This window comes from Micropterus dolomieu, linkage group LG20 (genome assembly GCF_021292245.1).
Source record: "Micropterus dolomieu isolate WLL.071019.BEF.003 ecotype Adirondacks linkage group LG20, ASM2129224v1, whole genome shotgun sequence".
NCBI lineage: Eukaryota > Metazoa > Chordata > Actinopteri > Centrarchiformes > Centrarchidae > Micropterus > Micropterus dolomieu.
In genome coordinates, this window is record NC_060169.1 from 37,013,835 (window position 1) to 37,035,407 (window position 21,573).

The 21,573-nt window shown below is 39.3% G+C and overlaps 2 protein-coding genes across 9 annotated transcripts in view; one reads left to right on the top strand and one right to left on the bottom strand.

Annotated features, from left to right (window-relative positions):
- Positions 1 to 21,573, top strand: part of ano1a (anoctamin 1, calcium activated chloride channel a) — a 79,410-nt gene that overhangs the window by 19,949 nt on the left and 37,888 nt on the right. For all 8 annotated transcript variants that reach the window (XR_006822181.1, XM_046032606.1, XM_046032605.1 and 5 more), the window contains exons 4-11: positions 1,049 to 1,147; positions 2,620 to 2,771; positions 5,800 to 5,854; positions 6,471 to 6,522; positions 7,490 to 7,545; positions 7,777 to 7,818; positions 14,123 to 14,187; positions 17,222 to 17,356. Coding sequence is in view for 7 of the 8 variants with exons in the window: in XM_046032606.1 (XP_045888562.1) it covers positions 1,049 to 1,147; positions 2,620 to 2,771; positions 5,800 to 5,854; positions 6,471 to 6,522; positions 7,490 to 7,545; positions 7,777 to 7,818; positions 14,123 to 14,187; positions 17,222 to 17,356 (656 nt within the window). In the remaining variant the exon portion in view is untranslated. The remainder of the gene's footprint in view (positions 1 to 1,048; positions 1,148 to 2,619; positions 2,772 to 5,799; positions 5,855 to 6,470; positions 6,523 to 7,489; positions 7,546 to 7,776; positions 7,819 to 14,122; positions 14,188 to 17,221; positions 17,357 to 21,573) is intronic.
- Positions 17,561 to 21,573, bottom strand: part of LOC123959228 (hatching enzyme 1.2-like) — a 9,037-nt gene continuing 5,024 nt past the window's right edge. The window contains exon 9 of the mRNA XM_046033177.1: positions 17,561 to 17,594. Within this exon, the coding sequence (XP_045889133.1) occupies positions 17,561 to 17,594 (34 nt within the window). The remainder of the gene's footprint in view (positions 17,595 to 21,573) is intronic.

A 21,573-nucleotide genomic window follows, 5' to 3' on the forward strand; every position in this document is an offset into this window, starting at 1 on the left:
GTGCTAAAAATGTCTATGAATTATTATTATTTCTGTGTATATATTATTTATCTATATAGCATGTAGATGTTGAGAGAGAGAGAAGAGAGAGAGAGAGATACAGATTTCACATTGATATTTTTGTCCTTTTCTTTGATACTGATTTTTTAAAAATGAATATAAAATATATATGTATATTTATTGTACTGGTTTTGTTGCTGCGTTGCACATCTGAGCTGTAGCACTATTTACTTCTGCCTGTTTATACTGTTTGTTTGCTATTTTATCTTATTGTTTTATTTTTACCCTATTAGAATTACCCTCAGAAAGTCCTTGAATAACTTTGGCACGCTTCAGCCTCCATATGGTTAAATTACATTATGGAAATGGGTTACAGTTTCTTGTCCTATTTACAGTGTGTGAACTACATTTTATATTTGTTATATTTGTACTTATACTTATATTTCCTGTTGCTGCCAGTTTATATAAACCACATTTGCCATATTCTTATTAACAGAATATTTATTTTTGTTGTATCATGTTTCTACTGCAACCACCCTGTTTCACAACATTTTTAACTTTATCAGCTATTACTTATAATCAGCAGACAGAACAAATAACACCGTTTGAACATTATATATTGAAATACATTGTAAATCTGTGTGATATGTACAGCAAGTCAGCTAGTTTGAATTGGTTGTTATGTATTTCTGGATCCAGACGGGTCAGTGTGCCAAGCTGCACGGTGTGAAGAGAGTCTGGCAGTGTATGAGTGGTTTTACATAACCGTAGAGGCTGCAGAGAAAATGTCATATGCAGCAACAAAGACGCATGTTTGTGCTGAAGTGGATGCAGAGGATTTTCCTGGGACTCTACCAGACTGCAGAGCTTTAAATCTAACAGAAAATCAACATGTCGCTCTCACAGCTAGAATTTCCATATGTCAAACAAAAATGTATTGTTTATAGGGGTGGTTTATACGTTTTGATAAGTCATGAACTGTACAATGTTTGTGCAGTGGGTTCACAGAGAATAGTATTGAAATATCCAATCCTTGGTTGTATTTCAGAGTAAGATCCCCGGAATCGGCTTCTTAAAGATCCATGCCCCTTGGAATGTTCTCTGTCGAGAGGCTGAGTTCATGAAGCTCAAGATGCCGACAAAAAAGGTACCCAATCAGCAAATTGTCCTTTTTGTCAAATGATTATTTACTGTAGCTTTTTCTGGCCCCGAGGCTGACTGAACTGGCTCTCAGAGCTGCAGTGCTGAGCGGTGAAAAGTGTGAAGATGAATGTTGCTCTGTCCCTTTCATTCATTTAGCGTTATAACACAATGACGCCATTTAGTGATGACGGCTCTTACAGTTGTGATAGAAATCCAATTGGAATGCAAAATACATGAATAACCATCAGAACCGTACCCTAGAGTCCCAAGTAACTGTCCATGTTTCTGGTGACAAACAACTGAGAACAACCTCAGCAGCCAGGATTTAAACCATTAAGCAAATTACGGACACACCTGTGTGGAGGGAAGAGCACGGCTGCTATCCCATAGTAGTCTTATTGATGTGCTACAGTTATGGTGTCTTTAAATAGGCCACACAAACACCCTTACTCAACATAAAAAGTGTCCTACCGTAGCATAGGGATCTCTTCTGCACGCTCTACAAGAAATTCCATGCACACTGCGGATGTTCTCTCCTGCTTTGACTGGAATTAATTCATATTTGCCAACCCAATGCAATTAACTTTTCATAAGCTTTGCCTTTATTTCTTTTGAGCAGCTTCTAGTGGTTCCAAGTTAAGTGTTCTTGAGGTTAGTGAAGGTGTCCTGCAAGGGTCAAGTCTTGGTCGTCTTCTTCTAATCACTATATACAGCAATATCTCTTCTCTTAACCTCCTAACCATTTTGAACCTACAGTCTGCTTTTGAATCTCTCTTATTAAACATTAGCTTATTTTAAATGCTGACAAAACAAACTGTATGCTGTTTTCAAGAGCACAGAAGAGAAGCCTGGTTAATGCCCATATACAAAACCTGTCAGGGCTCCCAAAGTGCCTCATGGCTTTACTGTGAACAGACAAACAGACAAATTTCTTCTAGGGCTGGACAATATGGCCAAAAATGTTACAAATATCACAATAAAAAGTTATCGATAATTATCATGATAAGTATCAAATTGTTATTATTTCGAGTTTAAAGGCTGATTTTTGCTCCTTAGTGAAAGTTGTAGAAACCTGATGGTTAATTATAATAATTAATTAATTAATAACAATTATGATAAAATCTTTGTCAACAAATATGCACAAGTAAAATTAAATAAAAGCTTTTTTCAGTCCTTTTTCCTCAACAAAAAAACATCTTAAGAAAAAAAAATGAAGTCCTAATTTGTATATGATTTAAGTAAATAAAATCAAACAGTTATAGAATATTTGTTGAACATTTGTTATATTGTTATTGAAAAAAAATTATATTGCGATTATTATTGTTTTATTGTCCAGCCCTAATTTCCTATGACCTCTGGTCACATCTAAATACCAAAATTCTGATCTCAATGTGACCACCTGTTTTTATATAGGATTAACTGCATTCAGAGTCCTCTAATTTCCAGCTAAATATAGTTATTTTGCGTTCTCTGCAGGTTTACGAAGTCAAACAAGGCAATAATCTGGTGGAGAAGATCCGACTGTTCATTCACAAAGTCACAGCTCCTCTCCACCCAAAGGTAGACGCTAACCGACCACAAAGCGTCAAATCCCTCTCTCACCCTTTCTCCCGAGAGAAGCAGCATCTGTGAGTAACATCTGATTGTCTGCTTTCATTTGTAAAGACAGACAGTCAAACTGGCTGTAATATTTCATGTGTGGCTTTGTGCACCTTTGCTTAGTCCCGTAAAAAGAATATCTGCATGCCAAAGAGCTTTTACACTGAATTGACGCAATCACACCCTGCAATCAACATATTGATCAATGCACATCCCTCTTACATGCCCAAGTCACAAGTCTTTATTTGTTTCTGTTTGGGTTTTTTTTTTGCCTCTTTTAGCTCATTATTTTGGTTTTGGCACTCTTCTCTGATAAACCCATGTACGCTACCTGCTCAAAACCAAACAGTAGGCAGACGATGTTAGCAACTAGCTGGTGAACACAGTGGCGCATTTAGCTGCTAAAGAGCCATTTTTTCTCAGGAGTGGAGAGCAGACCTGAGCAGAGTAATTTAAGTAAATGTGAATGTTGCCCCGGGTATAGGCAACTATTTGCTTACATAGTAGGTCATAACAACTCTGTGATAGGAATGTGGATGTTATGAAACACACATTTGAAATCTCTACATGGATGACTAAATTGTTTTATGTTAACCAGGTTGTCTATCCATGGATTTAAACACGCTGTTAAATAAATGTTGCTTTAAGCAAATGATGTGTGCTCAGAGTCAGAGAAGAGGAAGGGCCAGAAATGAGTTAAACTAATAATAATAATCTCATGGTGCAGTGAGATATGTCAAGTTGGTAAGATTTCCAATCACACTGAAACAACTTACATCTAACAGCTGGAGATCCTTTTAATCATGATCTCTTGCTTAAGGATGACTGTTTTGCCAGGGGCAAGTTAGGTAACCGGCAAATTTGATTTCTGAAAGAAGAAAATCTTAAACTTTTGCATTTTTAAATCAGAGCACCATCCTCCATATTTCATTTTGTTTCACATCCAAGTGGAATTGGCATTTTTACCCACAGAGGGGCTTTCATTATTGAGACAGCATGGAGAAGTAACAACTGCAGAGGTGTAAATTGGACTAACAAATCACCCCACACAAGCCCACCGAGCTGTTTGACTGGAGCAAGGCAGGAAGGCTGAAGCGTGACTTTCTCTTGCTGCAGTCTGCTGAAGCTCCCATCCCTCAGCCTTTTCTCCCGAGGAAACAAACACAGCTAGCCTGAATCACAAAAGCAATCTACACGTTCTTAAACCTGTGCTAGAGGATTTTGAAACTAGAAAAATAAAGCATTTAGACTCATTAATTGAATTAACTACAGAGAGAAGTCATGACTTTACTGATGCTTGCTGTTTAGTCCCAACACATGAAACCACCTTCAAAAGCAGTGATCAGAGAAGAAGAACGTCTTAGCATAAATGTCAGCCTGCTGGGATGTATAGAGGACAGAGTGGGCAGTAGGCAGCTATATTTATAGCTCTGACTAACAGCTAGCAGATCTCCCTCCACATCTTCTCCATCACTTAATCTTCATCAGTTTTGAAAACACTCCAAGCAATTTCCCTGAGATTAAGCCTTGTTATAGATTACAGTGTGGCTTTCAATCCACACCAATTCAATCTTGCTTTATCAGACATGGTGTTTAATAAAGCTGCAGCGATTAGTCTATTAATCAATTAGTTTATATGATTCTGCAACTATTTTGATAATCGATTTATTAATTATTTGTTTTGAGTCATTTTTAAGTAAAAATTGTTTTCAAAAATTTCTTCTCAAATGTAAATATTTTCTGGCTTCTTTTGTCTTCTATGACAGTAAACTCAATATAGTCGGGTTGTGGACAAAACACGGCATTTGTGAATGTTGCCTTGGGCTTTGAGAAAGGTCAACATTTTTCACCATTTTATGACATTTTATGGACCAAATAACTAATTGATTAATCGTGAAAATTATCTTTTAAAACTTTGCCTCAAAGGGCTTTACAGTCTATTTTAATTTGTCCTTTGTTGTTACTATTTGATTTGTTGTCACTTAAACCAATTCAATAACACATTTTTGAGAGAGAGAAAGCGAGAGAGGGAGAGATCTCCTAAACATTAAATTACTTCTGTATACTACTGACCTATGGCATACACACACGTTTACTGTTTTTATTTATTTTTTAATTAATGAACTGTATGAATTAAATTGTTCTCTTGTATTGTCCTTGAAGCTTTGGCAATATTGTTCTTTTGACGTTCATGACGAGAGAGAGAGAGAGAGAGAGAGAGAGAGAGAGAGTATGAATAATGGTGCAGATAATTATAGAAATGATGATAATGATAATAATAATGATAGGACTAGTAATACCAATTGTAGCATTACAGGACATGCCATTGTATCAGTAAAAGATGTTATATTATCTGTGGATTTTTAGAAGCAAAGCTAGTAAACAGGCCAGAAGCTAAACTAGGACCCAAGTTAGAAGACAGCAATGACAGGTCAGCCCCTATTGCTATCATAAGGTAGCAAATCAAATAGGATGTAGGCAAAGCGCACTGAGAATAAAAGAGTAGATAAGGAGTGAAGATTAAAACAATAGTGAGTAGGGAGGGAGAGCATAGGCAGAGGTGATAGATGAACAGAAGTCAGGATTTGTGTTGCAGGGTCACAGTAAGCAATCAGTTTCAGGAGCCATCAATTGGCTATTTCAGCCTCCTCCAGTCATTATCATTATGATGTGAAAATGCAGCCTACACCACTGTATTGTAACGTAATGACATAGCATCTGGTTTGAAGTACTTGTTCATGAACATACAGTACATCATCTGACTTCTTTGTGATTGTCTCATGGAAATCTCATCAATGCTCACAAAAAAAAAATCTGCTAGTGCAGCTTCATTGTGTGCTAAAGCCCCTTTAGCATTAGATTAACAATAGTAGTCTGCACCATAGAACTACCGAGGTACTGTATGTAGTCTGCTGATGTCATTTGTTATTATTTCCGCTATAAATTAAAAAAAAAAAAAAAAAAAGAAGAAAGAAATAAAAAGCTTATTTAGAAATATGCTACCATCAGTCTGTACTCTGCAACTAAAACTAGACCTGTTTTGTTCTTTGTTGCCAGATTTGATCTGTCTGACAGGGACAAGTTCTTTGACAGCAAGACCAGGAACTCAATAGTAAGTATTAGTGCGGTCAGGAGGTCACTTAAGATCGCCAGATAAAAGAAACTGTGTTAATTCAGCGCAGCGACAGCATGTGTCCCCTCCTTTAGAATAGAGAATGTGTTTTTCTTCATAGATCTAACAACACTGACCTGTCACCCTGCGCTCCCTGATATGCACTTCTTTCCAATAAGACCCCTTGCTTGCATGCATGACTCCGTGAGGGAGGGGCTTCTATGAAAAACAAATACATGTGGTGTGCTGGCATACCCACATACACCCTCACAGCACTTTGCAGTGCTTGACTAATGACTGGGTAATGTGTATTACTTCTCATTATTGGATGGAGCGCCTCAATCACAGCAGTTGCTGGCTCCCAGCTGATATCCAGCTCTCATCAATACAGCTCTGTGGAGGGCTCTTTGTTTTACACTGAGCTGATCAACAGCTTCTCTGAGGACAGACATACGAAACTCAGCACTTTGCCTTCTTCTTTCTCCCTCTAACAATTTTAACCTGGTCTATTATACGATTAAAAATTCTGCTGCTCCTCCTCACCTACATTCTCATGTTTTAAAAATGGAACCTGCATATTTAAATATGAGTTTCTAATGCGGTGTTGTATCGTCAGGTCTATGAGGTACTGAAGAGGACAAGATGCACCAGAGCTAAATACTCCATGGGTAAGGGATAAATCAAAATGCAGTGTTTGGTTTTTTTTACATAGATCTAACAACATCAGTGGTGTTTTTTATGCTGTAAATGAACTATTTATTTTACTCTAATCAGTATGATGCACAGTGAGCGCACACACAGAAATAGTGTGTAACATAAACGTACAGAAAACACACATTAAAATACTTCAGGGTTTGATGTACCAAAATGTATTTATCTTGGTCAAGTTTTAACTTTTGTTTTACGGTTCTTCAGGAGCCAACATGGTCACACACAGTCACTCAAAATACATTGCCTGCAAAACCATTATACTGTAAATTTTACAGTACATGTTAAAACAGGCCCAGATGCGCTGAGCTGTTTCGCCCACCTATTGGTGTTATTGATGCTGTAGAGTCTCTAGCAGTTCATCTCCATTTGATCTCCTCCAAATGTGTGTATGATCAATAAATGACATGTCCTGTAATCAGTCTGTCCCCGGATTTTTGTTCCATGTCAGGTTCCATCTCATCATCAGAATTTCATTCAATCTTACTCAGAGTAATTCAGCCAACATCTCAGAATTTTCACATTACCCTACAACACTGAAATTATAGCGCCACCAGTGGAGCTAACAGTAGCGCTGTTTGTGTTTAGGCTTAGGCTAATTCTAGTTAATCACAAATTAGGTCACATATTTAATTGTTTAAGCGCTTATTGTTGTAATACTCATTTCAGGCCATAAGAGGCTGAAAAGCCCCACCACGCATCTCGCACGCACATCTTTTTAAATAGCTGCACAGCTAACTGACCAAGCTGCCTCCTATTTATTATGGAGTATGAATTCGACATGTGGAGAGTAGTCTCAATTCTTACACATTGTACCTTTTAACTCTTTTTTTTCCAGAGCTGCTCTTCTAAGATTTAGACGTGTGTGTGTGTGTGTGTGTGTGTGTGCTTCCGGATTATAATCCTGTTAAATACACCTTTTCACAGGGATCACCAGTCTGCTAGCCAATGGTGTCTATACATCTGCTTATCCTCTGCATGATGTAAGTATCACCCTCACACTTTCAGCGGGTTTTCAAATATGAAAATCATCAAAGCATCTGCTTCTTGTGTAATTGGTCCTATTTGCGACTAGAATTTCAGGTTTCTGACATATTACAACTCATAAAGTAATGTTGTAAATTACATGCATCATTACATTCATGATGAACAAATTGTAATATTTGCGTGTGTGGGTTTTTGTGTACGTGTGTGTGTGTGTGTGTATGTTACAGGGAGACATTGATGGCGTGAATGCAGAATCTAACGACAGGAAGGTAGGTAAAGACAGTCCACCAGTCAATAAATTGGATCAGATGCCACCACACCAACACTTCCAATTTACAAATACTCATTCAAAATCTGTCCAAACAAATTTTTTTTTTACAAATTCACCAACCTTGGCTAGAAACCAGAGCAGTGGAAAGGTGTCCTCTGATTGGTGCTTTTCAGCCACTGACGTGTTATATCCTGTCCAGGGGTTTTGATGGCATAGATTTAGTCAGATTTCTCAAAAGAGGCCCGGGGAGATCTCTATCACAAAAATTACAATAAAAATGTAAATGAACTATAATCAGAACATAATTCAAATTTCATTTTCATATTCAAAGTCCATTTTACATTCATTCAATCACTGTAAAAACACATGCATGTCTATCTTGTCCAGGTGTCTCATGAGTCGGTCTTTAGGGTACACTGAAATGTATTTGTCAGTTCCGATTTCATTCTTATTTTCATTTTGGCCATTTTAAATAGTACTGGCATCCCTGTACTTCACAAGTTCCTAGAAAATAGATTTTGTTTTGTGGCAAGAGATGCACACAAAAAGTGAAACATATGGGTTCTTGCTTGGTGCGCTCCCATAGGTTGGTTTAGGTGTCTGGCCAGTAGACTCATAGGAGGAGTTGAAGGCTGCGGTTGATGAATGTCTGTAGTTTGTTGAGTATGTTGGTGGTAATTTTCCATTTTTTAGATCTGAACAACAAAATGGATTTGACGTTCTGTTTGGTTTTAAGTGCTAGTTTTTTTTGTTTAACAGAAGATATTTAGGATGTTGAAAGCTGTTCTTGCCTTTTCTATTCTGGTTTTGACCTCTTCCTCCATCCACAGTAATTATGCTCCCAAGTTATGTAAAGCCGTCTACCTTCTTAAATTGGATTATAGGTGCATTGTTCTTGTTATTGATTCTCATGACTTTTGTTTTTGATGTTTTGATTTTGAGCCTAATTGTAGCAGCAGTTCTTTCTATTTTGTGTGACTTGTCCTGCATCTGTTGGTGAGAATGTGAAGGTAGTGCTATGCCATCAGCAAAATCTGCACAAGATCTACCATTTCTGAAGCTAGCCTGGTTTTCCCTCAGTCTTAAATCAATCGCTTTCTGAAGCCTTTGCAGTAGTGAGTAGTGGTTTAGCACCTTCCCTGGTGTTGAAAGTAGTAGTATTCCTTGGTGTTTTTTTGCCAATGATCCTTTCTTTGGGTTTTTTACAATTATGCCATCTTTCCAATCCAACAGAATGAAAGAAATTGATCTCTCTTGGTTGTGAGGATTGCTTTTGTCCTTAATGTGTACTTGATATTGTTTGAATTTGCCGGTGAGCTTCTTTGTGGTAAGATAAAGTTTCTTCAGATTGTTTTTTTTTTGTTGCATCCTCTGTCTACTGGGCTAATTTCTGCCTTTACTTCTGGTCTGGAGCCAAGCGTTTGAAATGATTTATGTAAAATTAAAGTTTATTTAGAAAGCTTTAGGAGGCTCAAACGTCTTGCCTCTATATTTGCTTTAAGGAGGTGAAGAGTTTCTATGTTTAGAGAGTTTATTTCCATTTAATGAGCACTTTTTTTCTGATAATGACAAATAAACCAGTACAGATTAGCAAGCTAACAGTGGAAGTCCAGGGCTGCCAATATTAAAATGAAATCATTTAATCAAACAGAAATTTTTCTTCTCCAAAATGTAATTTAAAAATGTAAATTTGCATAAATGATTCACAAACATGTCACATAATGTAAAACTGCACCACCTTCCCATCACTATAAAAATGACCAAATGTTTCACTCCCAACAATTTTTCTTGTTTTTTTTTAATCAGGAACCGATCAAATTAAGGAAGCAAAAAGCACTCAAATTGTTTAATTAATTAAATCAATTAATTTTTCTCAATTATACAATTAATCTGTAAAAAGTTGGGTTTTGGAGGGCTTATCCTCTTCTTTGTCCTGAATATAACACAGCAAAACAATATTAATACGTGACTGAAACATGCTTCTCAGTCAGTCGTACCATTACGCTTTTTTTTTTTAAATGAGTAACAACGCATGACAGACTACCATGCTAACATTTCTGAGCATTTGCCTCCTACTGTACATGAATAAAATTAACCAGGTAATTTGAAAGAAAATAAGAGCTCATGCTGAGTCTGAAGTCATCTCCTCCCCTGCTAACAATCTCCATAATTATACTGTAGGCTGTGTGTCACTAAGGCAACAGCCTAATAATTCCCCCTCTGTTGTTCAAGCATCAGAAAAGCTTTAGCTTGATGCTTTCAAGAGCCTCCACAGCAACTGTGTGTGTGTGTGTGTGTGTGTGTGTGTGTGTGTGTGTGATTATTTTTTTTTTTTATATATATAATATAAATAAGAAGTAGGGTTTCCTCGGCTGTAGTAAGTATTGAGATTCCAGGTTGAACGTGAAGTGTCATTTTCTCTTGCGGGCTCAATGTGCTGTGATCTCCAATCTGAACACTCGTCTGGGCCTGCCTGTGAATGTGAGTGTGTGATCGTGTGACAATGTTCCACAGTTTCACAGTGATTTATGTGCTTTTTGCCTACAAGCAGTAGGAACAGAGCGTAAACACAAACACAGCTGTTAGATGATTGCAAAACTGTATTATACAGCAGTAATTTGCATATGAATATATTTGACCACATCATACTAAATCACACTGAGGAGCACACACGAGTGTTGTTTTATTCATCATGAGCATTTGGTCAGAGTTCCAAGAACACACTCATTCATTCTTGTCTTCAATTTATCACGTAACATTATAAATTATAGTACACTAGAATTAAATTTGGGTTAAGTGATTCTAATCCAATACACATCTTTTTGTCAAATTTAGCAAATATCTCTTGCTCTCTGTGTGCACTGAAAAAAATAATCAGTGTTTGTCTTCAGCCCTGGCTCTGTAAATAGGAAACAAACAAAGTGGCCCACTACCCCCTCACGCAACACAGCCGTTCCAGCCATGATGTGTGTGTCAGTAACGTTAAATGACTTGCCCACAGACATTCAGCTTACTTTCTAGTTCAGTAAAACATGTTGTGATGTTAGCTATAGTCGCAGGAGAGTTGTGAATATTGCTGTCTGGAGCTGCTGTGCTGCTCTGGGACAGCCTCATCCTCTCTGCATGTTAGCTTCATGTTAGCTTTGCAGCTGCAAATGTAATGACAGTATGCTAACCCACAGCTTAGGTAACGTTGTTTTACGTTTTTTGCTGTGTCATTGTTCGCTCTCTATCAAGGGTTTTCAAAGTCCAGGACTGTGGGCCTTTCTCAGGCAAAGATTGGAAAGAGGTGCCCCCTTTCCTGCCCCGTAGTTTGCTTTGAATTGCTCAATTCCTGGATGCATATGGGATCATGATTGTTATATGATCACAGAGACACTCAACAATTGAGCCAATGTACAGTCCCCTCCAAAAGTATTGGAACAGTAAGGCAAATTCTTTGATTTTGTTGTTCACTGAAGACATTTGGGTTTAAGATCAAAAGATGAGGATGAGACAAGAGTTCAGAATTTCAGCTGCCATTTCCTGGTATAGAACAACTCAGGACATATCACAGTTTGTATTAGACCACAGCATTCTTAGGTGAGCAAAAGTAATGGAACAAATAATTAGTAATAACATTTAACATTTGGTGGCATAACCATTGCTTGCAATGACTGCCTGCGACGCATTGACATCACCAAACTGTTGCATTCTTCATTTGTGATGCTATTCCAGGCTTTTACCGCAGCTTCTTTCAGTTCTTGTTTGCTTCAGGGTGTTTCTCCCTTCAGTCTCCTCTTAAGGAGGTGAAATGCAGCTCTATTGGGTTACGGTCAGGTGACTGACTTGGCCAGTCTAAAACCTTCCACTTTTTCCCCTGATGAAGTCCTTTGTTTAGTTGGCAGTGTGCTTTGGCTCATTGTCCTGCTGCATGATAAACTTCCTCCCCATTAGTTTCAGTGCATTTCTCCGTAAACTGGCAGACAAAATGTTTCTGCTTGCTGCTGCCAGAGCATTACCTTTTATCTAGCTTGTTAAAACAAGTTAGAGTCCAAAACCACGATCAGAACATCAAAACAGGCACCTTCTGAGCAACAGGTTAACATATATAAATCTGTTTTCTGTAGTTTTTTTTTTTCTCAACAGCAGAACCATTTTTCTTTTATCAGGGAGCAGCAGGAACAGTCAGTGCTCAGTAGCAAGAGTCCCTGTTAGAGTGAGGTGAAGTGGTCGCCTCACGCACACGCCCGCCCTGCCCAAGTTGAATTGTCTTGAACTTTTTGTACACAACACGCAGCACAAATCATTAGAAGAGAGACTGATCCTCGCTGTTTAGGAGTTTCCAGAATCTCTTACTGTTTACTAAATAGGACACCAACAGGAGGGAATTCACATGGCAGAGCATCCCCGCAAAACTACACGAAGGCCCATCAGGTAAAGCTATGTAGCCTATAATTTTAATTTAGGTTAAATAGGCTACAGCTGTGTAGCGCACAGAAGCGTTGCCGTGGTTACTACCCATAGAGCGCCTGCCGTTTACTCGCGGAGCGCTTGTCTCCCCGTCTGATCGCTGGAGCAAAGAGCAATCCTGCGGGGCCAAGCGACTACGCTGTGATTTTAAGAACGTTCCAAAGGACGACATCTTCCCCAATACTGATCAGCATGCAGCGTGTAGCTCTCCACTTCGTTGTGGCATTTGATCTCTTGTCTTGCTTTTGTTTATCTGCTTCTCCCACACGCTACATCCAGCCTAGTCTGCTGAAGCCTCCCTCCACTGCTTGTTTGGGTGGCTGATTTGCAGGCTGATCAACATCCCGCCCCTCCTGTGACCCATGTTCTGTCTGTGTATTCAGAGCCTGTGAGCGACGGACTTTCAAAATAATAATACTAACACATTAACTTGAAATAAAATAATTGCCGGCGTACGAGATAACGCATTAACATGCCTTAGTAATATTATATATAGCCTAACCTAACAATTCCAGTTCTTGGAAGTAAAATTGGTAATTACCATATTATAATGCTGAAATTCATCCTCCTTTTTGTTCCAAACATTTCTTTTTGTTTCAATATACTGTACAAAGTATATGTTTAACTGTGAACTGTAATGTCACTTTTCAAAGTTAGCTTTGTACATATTTTAATAGTATTTAACATTCTTAGATAACCGTTAGTGCTGTAGGCTAGTCACTCAGTGTAGCACAAACAATAGCCTACACATTAACAGTCTATGTAGACTGTTTACATAGAAATAATTTACAGAACAACCAGTAACTCTATATGCCTTAATATTAATAACAGAAATAGCGTCTGTCAGTCTGTCAACAACATTCAGTGAATCTGCATAGCTTTAGTGTAGTTGTAGTAGTACATGGCATTTATTTACATAGTCTACATTCATATTGTCATATCACTTTTATAATAGCTATTAGCGTATAAGGCCATATCTGGCTGAGCGCCATTTCATAATTAAACAAAAATAATAATAAACTCTTACATGGCTTACTGAGATACTTCAGTGTAACAATCATCGTTAATGTCATTACTTTCACCTTTGCTTTTCTTTGACAAGTTAAAATGTCTGTCGTTGAAAAGGTCTGTAGACCAGTGAGAATAAGGGAGGCATATATTTAATGTCAATGTTTATAATGATTGTCTGCCCATAAAAAGACCTGACAGAAATCTCTGTTTGATTGGACCATGGTCTCTCTTTAAAATAAATGGTGATATGTTGTCCAGGCTGCAGGTTTGTTTTTGGTTGAATTGATGTAACCCAGCTCCTCCTTTGGATTTGTGTTGTGATCTCACAAGCTTAGCACAAGAATACATTATTGTGATGCTTCATCAGTGGATTTATTATTTAACGCATATGCAAATATTATGGCATGTATATTTGCGTATATATCTTTAATGTATTAGGACGTTGACAGACTTCTTATCTACAAAAGCTTTAAGTGCAGTTGTTTGTTCTTCTTTTAGATAAAGTATACTGTCCACTTCATTTAATGATTGCGGATTCAGCAGAACTTTTCACATCAGTGGCAGCCATCTTGGTTGTTTACGAAAATGCCTCATCAGTCAATCAGGTCTCTCTCCTCTGCACAGTCATCATATCAACCCCCCCTGCAAGTGAAAGGAACTGAAAGTATTAAGGGGATATAAACATAATTTTTCTGTTAGAGAATATATATGTCATACTGAATTTATCAAGACAAACAGGTAAACATGGAGGACATGTTTAGTTTCCCTAACAGCAAACAGCATCAACAGCAAACTCAACTGTAATGTATAATATAATCGACTCATGCGTCTCTTCACAGCTGCTGTACGAGGAGTGGGCCAGCTACAGTGTCTTCTATAAGTATCAGCCTATCGGACTCATCAGGTGAGATCCATAGCAGTGCTCTTGCCACAGTCATCAGGTGAATTTCAGACACATTTCCAGACCTCATATATCTGCTTGTGCTTTCACTGCCTTCACCAGCCTGCAGACAAGAAAGACCGATGAGGACTCTCACAAGCAGATGAATTCTCCACTGATGCTGTTTTACAGAAGCAATAGTCATTTGCAAACCCACTGTGGTCAGGGACTGTAGCTCTGATGTAACAAGTTACACATGGACCTTGAATAACAAGCACATATTGCAGCCCTTTTCATTGATTTATTTTACTGTGGATCATTCTATATTAAAGCAAAAACGTATCAGTATAGCATGATCAGAACGGCCTGTCTATTGGTTTGGAAATTATGTATCAGGCAGATCTCAGTGTTACAGACACAGGTTATCACTTCCACCTCACTTAGTGTATCCTAGGGCATGCCCCAGGGATCTGTACTGGGATCACTACAATTTATTTTATATATATTAGTGTGTGTGTACACAGTATCTGCCAAAATGTTTCAAATGCAAAAGTTCACTTTTATGGTGACAATACTGTCATATACTGCTCTGCGTTTACACCAAACCAGGGGTCTCATTTATAAACAGTGTGTACGTACAAAACAGGGCTGGAAACGTGCGTACGCCACTTCCCAAGCAAAGGTTGTGATCTATAAAAAACAAACTTGATGGGAAAATGTGTAAGTAAACTCTGAACCATGCATACGCACATAAAGAGGAGAAATGACAAACGGCGACTCACATGGCAGAAGGATGAAACTGTTTGAAATGAATAGACCTACTATTGTATAAAATAAATCGGAATATTACCTCTGAGTATAAAAGCCTTTCTGAATAAAAAACACCTGTTTGATTGACTTTCCCTGAAGTGTGCAAAAAAACACACACACAATTTAAGATCATTTGCAGCGCACAAAAAGATCCAGATTTAGGATAATAAACACAGACGGAGATATCTGTTTCATGAAAAGAACGCCTCAAATATGTTGTACAGTTTAATTCGGAATGATCTTAATACTTGCATGCAGTGAAATTTATTCTCGTAAATAAGGTGAACAGGAGAACAAATTACATTTAAATTGATGCCGTTTTCAGTGCGTCAGTCCAGCAGATGCGAGTGCATAGTTTCAAATCCCCTATTGTAATCTGATGTTCGATGCCTTTTCGAGGCTAACGCTATGCGCCAGCGTGTGGATGTGATGCGCTGCTTGGCATTAGGGACAATATAACACTATTTTATAAAAGAAATCTTTCAGTGTGTGTCATATAAAAAGTCATATTCCTTTTAACTCATCAGCAGCCTCATTAAGTGAGTGGACTGTTTGTGTAGCCTAAATGGGCTAAATGTTTAAACACAAGTGGAATGCATTTGGTTTAATCTCTTTTCCAGACTCCACTCTACACATCATCTTGGACAATGTCTCCCACCCACTCCATGACATGCTGCTCAAACACAGGAGCACTTTCAGTGTGAGACTCATTCCTCCAAAATGCACCCCAGAGCGCCACAGGAAGTCATTCCTGCCTGTGGCCATCAAACTTTATAACTCCTCCCTTTAAGTGTCTGACACCTCATTATCTATTTTCTGTCCAATATTACCTGTTTAATAATTAATGTGCAATATTCTCTGCTGCTATTCATTCACTAGTACTTTTTGGTTCACCATAATAATTCTTAATAATGTAAATATTGTACATACCCACACTCCTTTTATATTTGTGTTTATATTTTATATTTATACTCTTATATTTATATACTACCTTGACAAGTGTGCAATTGTGACAAAGAATTTCCCCTCGGGGATCAATAAAGTATTTCTGATTCTGATTTTCATATGGGGAAATCCAAATTAGTACCTGGGTCATCCCGTCTGTGTGTCCCCCTCCAGCCAGTGACGTCACTACTCAGGAGGGATGCCCGTTCCTACAGATCAGTTATAAAGGTGTGACCCCTTTCCTCCGGTGCACAACCGCTGTGTGAAAGTGCGTTTTGTACCCACCGTACAACATGCTTCAGTTTCACCAAAAGGAACGTCAGTGTCACACTGAGTTAAATTATGTTTTGTAGCTTTTCTTTCAGAGTTTGCCTCCTTTTCTTCCTGCAGTCAGTACGTATTAATATTAATGAGGGGCGTTTCACTGACCATTTATAGGCAATTATGGGCGTTTGAAGGGTCGGATATGGAGCTCCCTCATGTCAAATTTGTGCCTCATTTTAAGTTAATTGTGATTTATAAAGGGAACTTGCTTACAAGTGTGCGTACGCACATTTTTACAAGTCTGAATATTTTTTGGCGTACGCTAGTTTTGGCTTTTGGGGCATATACACTTTTAGTGAGGTTTCTACGCACAGTTTTATAAATGAGACCCCAGGCTCTTTGTCAGCTACTTGATTTAAATGCTGTATAACAGCAAGTTGTTATTAATACCCTGTGTGACTTAAAACTTTGGATGCTGACAAAACTCTTGATGATGCGTAATCAAAGCCTCTGAACCTTCTATCTATCATCACTTTTCAGGCTCTGAGACTGAGTCTGTATCTCAGTACAAGTATCTTAGAATTATAAATGATGATTCTCTCTCATTTAAGCCTCACATTCAGCAAGTGGTGAAATTGGGATATTCTTTAGAAACATCTTGCTTTTCCTTCGAGGCCTGTTAAATAAATGTTATATCAAAAAACATAATGAACAAGAGGATGCATTATCATCAAATTATCAAATCAGCGGTTTCATAAATGTCACTCAATTATCTTGTTTGCAAGATTGCTACAGAAAGTGGATTTAAGCAGTTGGTGGAGGAAGAGTTGAATGAATGAATTGAGGAATGAGTCTGACAGGGAAATTATTTCCAACATCTACAATGCTTAACAAAATGTGGCTTTAATATTGGCAAACATTACCTAATCATATTGACCATGATCTAATTTGTTATGGGTAAGTTATTAATGTTCACGTGGTACGGTATAATAGTTAATGTGAAAGTGACCAATTGATGCCTCTCGTATCTCCTCCCCAGGAAGTATTTCGGGGAGAAGGTTGGACTGTATTTTGCCTGGTTAGGAGTCTACACACAGATGCTGATCCCTGCAGCTATTGTAGGAGTCATTGTATTTCTCTACGGCTGTGCAACTGTCGATGATAACATACCAAGGTACGCAACACACACACAGACACACACACATCTTTCCCCATGCATATGTTTTCTTTTTTCATATATTGCCAAACTAAAGATTTTCCAAAGTTAGCCCAGTTCAGCTTAGTTAGCAGTCAAATTAGCTGATTGAGTTTTGGATGGGCACCAGAACAGGAAGCGGTCGAGTGGGCAACAGAAACAGGCTCAACAGCTGGGCTGGGATCAAACACAGCCTCCGACACCGATGGAGGCCAGTCTGACAACATGGAATACAATACACAGGTGTTTTACAGCGGCTCCGACCAAGACTCTGACTCCAGGGATGACAAAGAAACGTCGGGTTCAGGTGGGGGCAGGAGAGGAGTCAAGTGGGAGAGGAGCGAGAGGGAGGTCGGGCATCAGAGACAGCAAAGTTTTTGTAAATCTAGTATAGTCTTGTTTTCTGATGATGATACATTTTATTTCATGAGGCAATATAATTTCAGATATAGTAATCAGAGATATTACACTTAAAGTGAAATATTTCAGGCATTTTTAATCTTGATGATTACAGCTTGTAGCAACTTGCAGCTCATGGAAATCAAAACTCCACATTTCAAAATATTAGAATATTACAATAAAGAACATCTAATACAGAAATGAGAAGAGCCTTCAATCGCTCAGTCTGGTTCGGTACACAACCACAGTCATGGGGAAGACTTCTGAGTTGACAGTTGTCCAGAAGACACTCATTGACACCGTCCACAAGGAGGGTAAGCCACAGACGGTGCTGCTGGGCAGGCTGGCTGTTCACAGAGTGCTGGATCAAAGCATGTTCATGGAAAGTTGTCTGGAAGGTTAAAGTGTGCTAGGAAAAGGTGCACAAGCAACAGGGATGACAGGAGCCTTGAGAGGATTGTCAAGCAAAGCCCATTCAAGAACTTGGGGGTGCTTCACAAGGAGTGGATTGAGGCTGGAGTCAGCAGACACAGATGAGTGCAGGAAATGAGCTACAAATGTCACATTCCTAGTGTCAAGCCACTCCTGAACCAGAGACGGCATGAAGTTTCACGTTTTGACTTAAAATACAGGAAAATATTAACTTTTCCACAATATTCAAAAATCTGGAGATGCACCTGTGTATGTACTGTGACAGATAATTTTATCCACATCATGAACACTAAGCTTGGGTATTAGGTAGTACTGTATACCAGGGTTTTTAGAAATGCTGACAGTATGACTTTTAACACCCTCATAAATACAGACACTGCTCTTTTTATTAAACTGACACAGAGATGCTATATTGAGGTGATGGATTGTCAACAAGGTGAAAACCTTCACTTTTCCAGCAGCTGGTAAACAATACATGCAGGGGCTTTAGCTGCAGCCTTTATTGACTGACAAACTACATTTACTTCACCTGCTGCTCGCTCTTACTTGCTCAGCCACACACTCACTATGCTCACCAAAAGGAGCGACTCGTCAGTGACAGTGAGTGGTGGATAACACTACAGGACTAGTAAACAAGAAAAATGCCTCTGCCCCCATTTGGGAGTATTTTGAGTTTAGTCCAGTTGATAACAGGACGAAGCTGTGTGCTCCGTTCAGCCCATTGATGTATTGGTATCTATGGCAACAAGTGTCATCAGGTCCTCCAGCAAGAATCTGTGGAAGACGGGCCCTTATTGCCTATTGATTATAGATGAATTCAACAGCCACTGTATCGTAGACTGCATGTTGTAGAGCCAGATGGTGTTTGAGAAATGATTTGTGGTAGCTTTGGATAGAATTAAGAGTGCTGGTAAAACAATAAACTAGAATATGCTACATTGAAAGTAGTCATTACAGCAGATTATGTGTAAGGTAAAATATACATGCTAATTCTCTCACTCTCTCTGTTTGCTGAAAAAGGTGCAACTTTTAGCAGCAAATATTTTTTGATGTGCAAATATTTACATGTTAAGTTGTTGAGACTATAATCTATTTTATTAACATAATCCATTTAGGAAAAGGTATTATGGCCCACATACAGAGCAGCTTTCAATATCTGCCTGTTTGAAGTGTAGTTTATACAGAAAGGGATCTACTATCCAAATAAATTTCAAAATATCTGCTCATAAATTGGCTCTTTTTCACTTTAATATCTGCATCAGCCCCAAAAGCCCATATTGGTCAGGGTCTAGTGTTTACACCTCTGACATTAACAGAGAAGCTGTGGACTGCTGGTTAAGAGCCATCTTATAACAGCAGCTATCGTTAGCAACAAGTAAAGCTATCTGTCCATCAGAAAACTTCATAAATCACTTCTGGCAGAGCAGCCTGAGGAGGGAAAACCAGAAAATATTGACCTTTCCTTCAGAACTGTAAAAGCACTTTGTGTGAGACACACTGATCAACCACTAGCTCTAGCTCTATGAGCAGGTATGGCCGCTTCTCTGGAAGGTGGCATGGTGTATGTAAATTTTGGAGGCACGAAGATTAATGATCCCAGATGTTACGTCACATCTAGCGCTAGTTGGCATTCGTCCGTTCTCTGGGGGCTGTTTGTTTGTTTTTTGTACATATTAAGGAGGAAACAATGGTGATTGAGGCTCATGGTATGTCAGTTCCATGTACCTGTACTGCTTCACACTACAGCACCATAATGCATTTTGTGCTGTAATGGTACGGGTCGCAGAGTACAGCATAATGCCGCGTTCCAGACACCTCGGAACTTGAAAATTTCTCATTTAAAATTTACGACTTCTATGGCTCCATGGAACTTTTTCTTTGGAGGCCGGAAATATTCTCTGGTATTACACGTTCCCAACATCATATACTTGTGATGTGGCTCTTTCATCTGTGGTATACATGAAATCAGAATCAGAAGGAGCTTTATTGCCAAATAGTGTTTTACACATACGAAGAGTTTGCTGTGGTGATAAGGTGCTACATGTAGACAAACATACAGTCAACATAAATAAATGTAGAAATATATAAATATGGAATGGAAGAACAATGTTACAGATATATACATGTGTGTTATTCTGGGTCAGTCACGCAACGGAAGAGAATATTGTGTACATATAAATATATAAACTGACAACATAAAAATATACAGCAACAAAGATCAACAATCAACAAAAAATATGTGAGACCAGGTCTGTGCCGGACACGAGATGAAACATTATTTACATGTGCAGAGACATTTGCAAGGGGGGAGTGTCAGTGGGGGACCCGGGCCTTGTTAATGAGGCTAGTTGCAGGAAGGAAGAAGCTGTTTTTGTGGAGAGAGGTTTTGGTCCTGATGGATGCCAGCCTCCTGCCAGAGGGGAGAGTCTGAAACAGTTTGTCTCCGGGGTGGGAGGAGTCATCTGCAATCTTTCCTGCTCGCCTCACAGTCCTGGAGGCGTACAGGTCCAGAAAAGAAGGAAGATTGCAGCCAGTCGCCTTCTCTGCAGAGCGAATGATGCGCTGCAGCCTGCCCTTGTCCCTGGCAGTGGCAGCAGCGTACCAGATGGTGATGGAGGAGGTGAGGATGGACTCAATGATGGCGGTGTAGAAGTGCACCATCATTGTCTTTGGCAGGCTGAACTTCTTCAGTTGCCGCAGGAAGTACATCCTCTGCTGGGCCTTCTTGGTGAGGGAGGTGATGTTCAGTTCCTACTTGAGGTCCTGGGAGATGATGGTGCCCAGGAAGTGGAAGGAGTCCACAGTGGTGACGGGAGAGTCACTCAGGATGATGGGGGAGGGTGGGGCTGTGCTCTTTCTAAAATCCGCTACCATCTCCACTGTCTTCTGAGCATTGAGCTCCTATTCTGGCTGCACCAGGTCACCAGATGGTCAATCTCCCACCTGTAGGCGGACTCATCCCCACCAGAGATGAGCCCAATGAGGGTGGTGTCATCCGCAAACTTCAGGAGCTTGACAGACTGGTGACTGGAGGTGCAGCTGTTGGTATACAGGGAGAAGAGAAGGGGGGAAAGAACGCAGCCTTGAGGGGAACCGGTGCTGATGGTCCTGGAATCAGAGACATGTTTGCCCAGCTTCACGTGCTGCTTCCTGTCCGTCAGGAAGTCTGTGATCCACCTGCAGGTGGAGTCAGGCACGTTCAGCTGGGAGAGCTTGTCCTGCAGCACGGCCGGGATGATGGTGTTAAAAGCAGAGCTGAAATCCACAAACAGGATCCTGGTGTAGGTTCCTGGGGAGTCCAGGTGCTGGAGGATGTAGTGAAGGGCCATGTTTACTGCATCATCTACAGACCTGTTGGCTCTGTA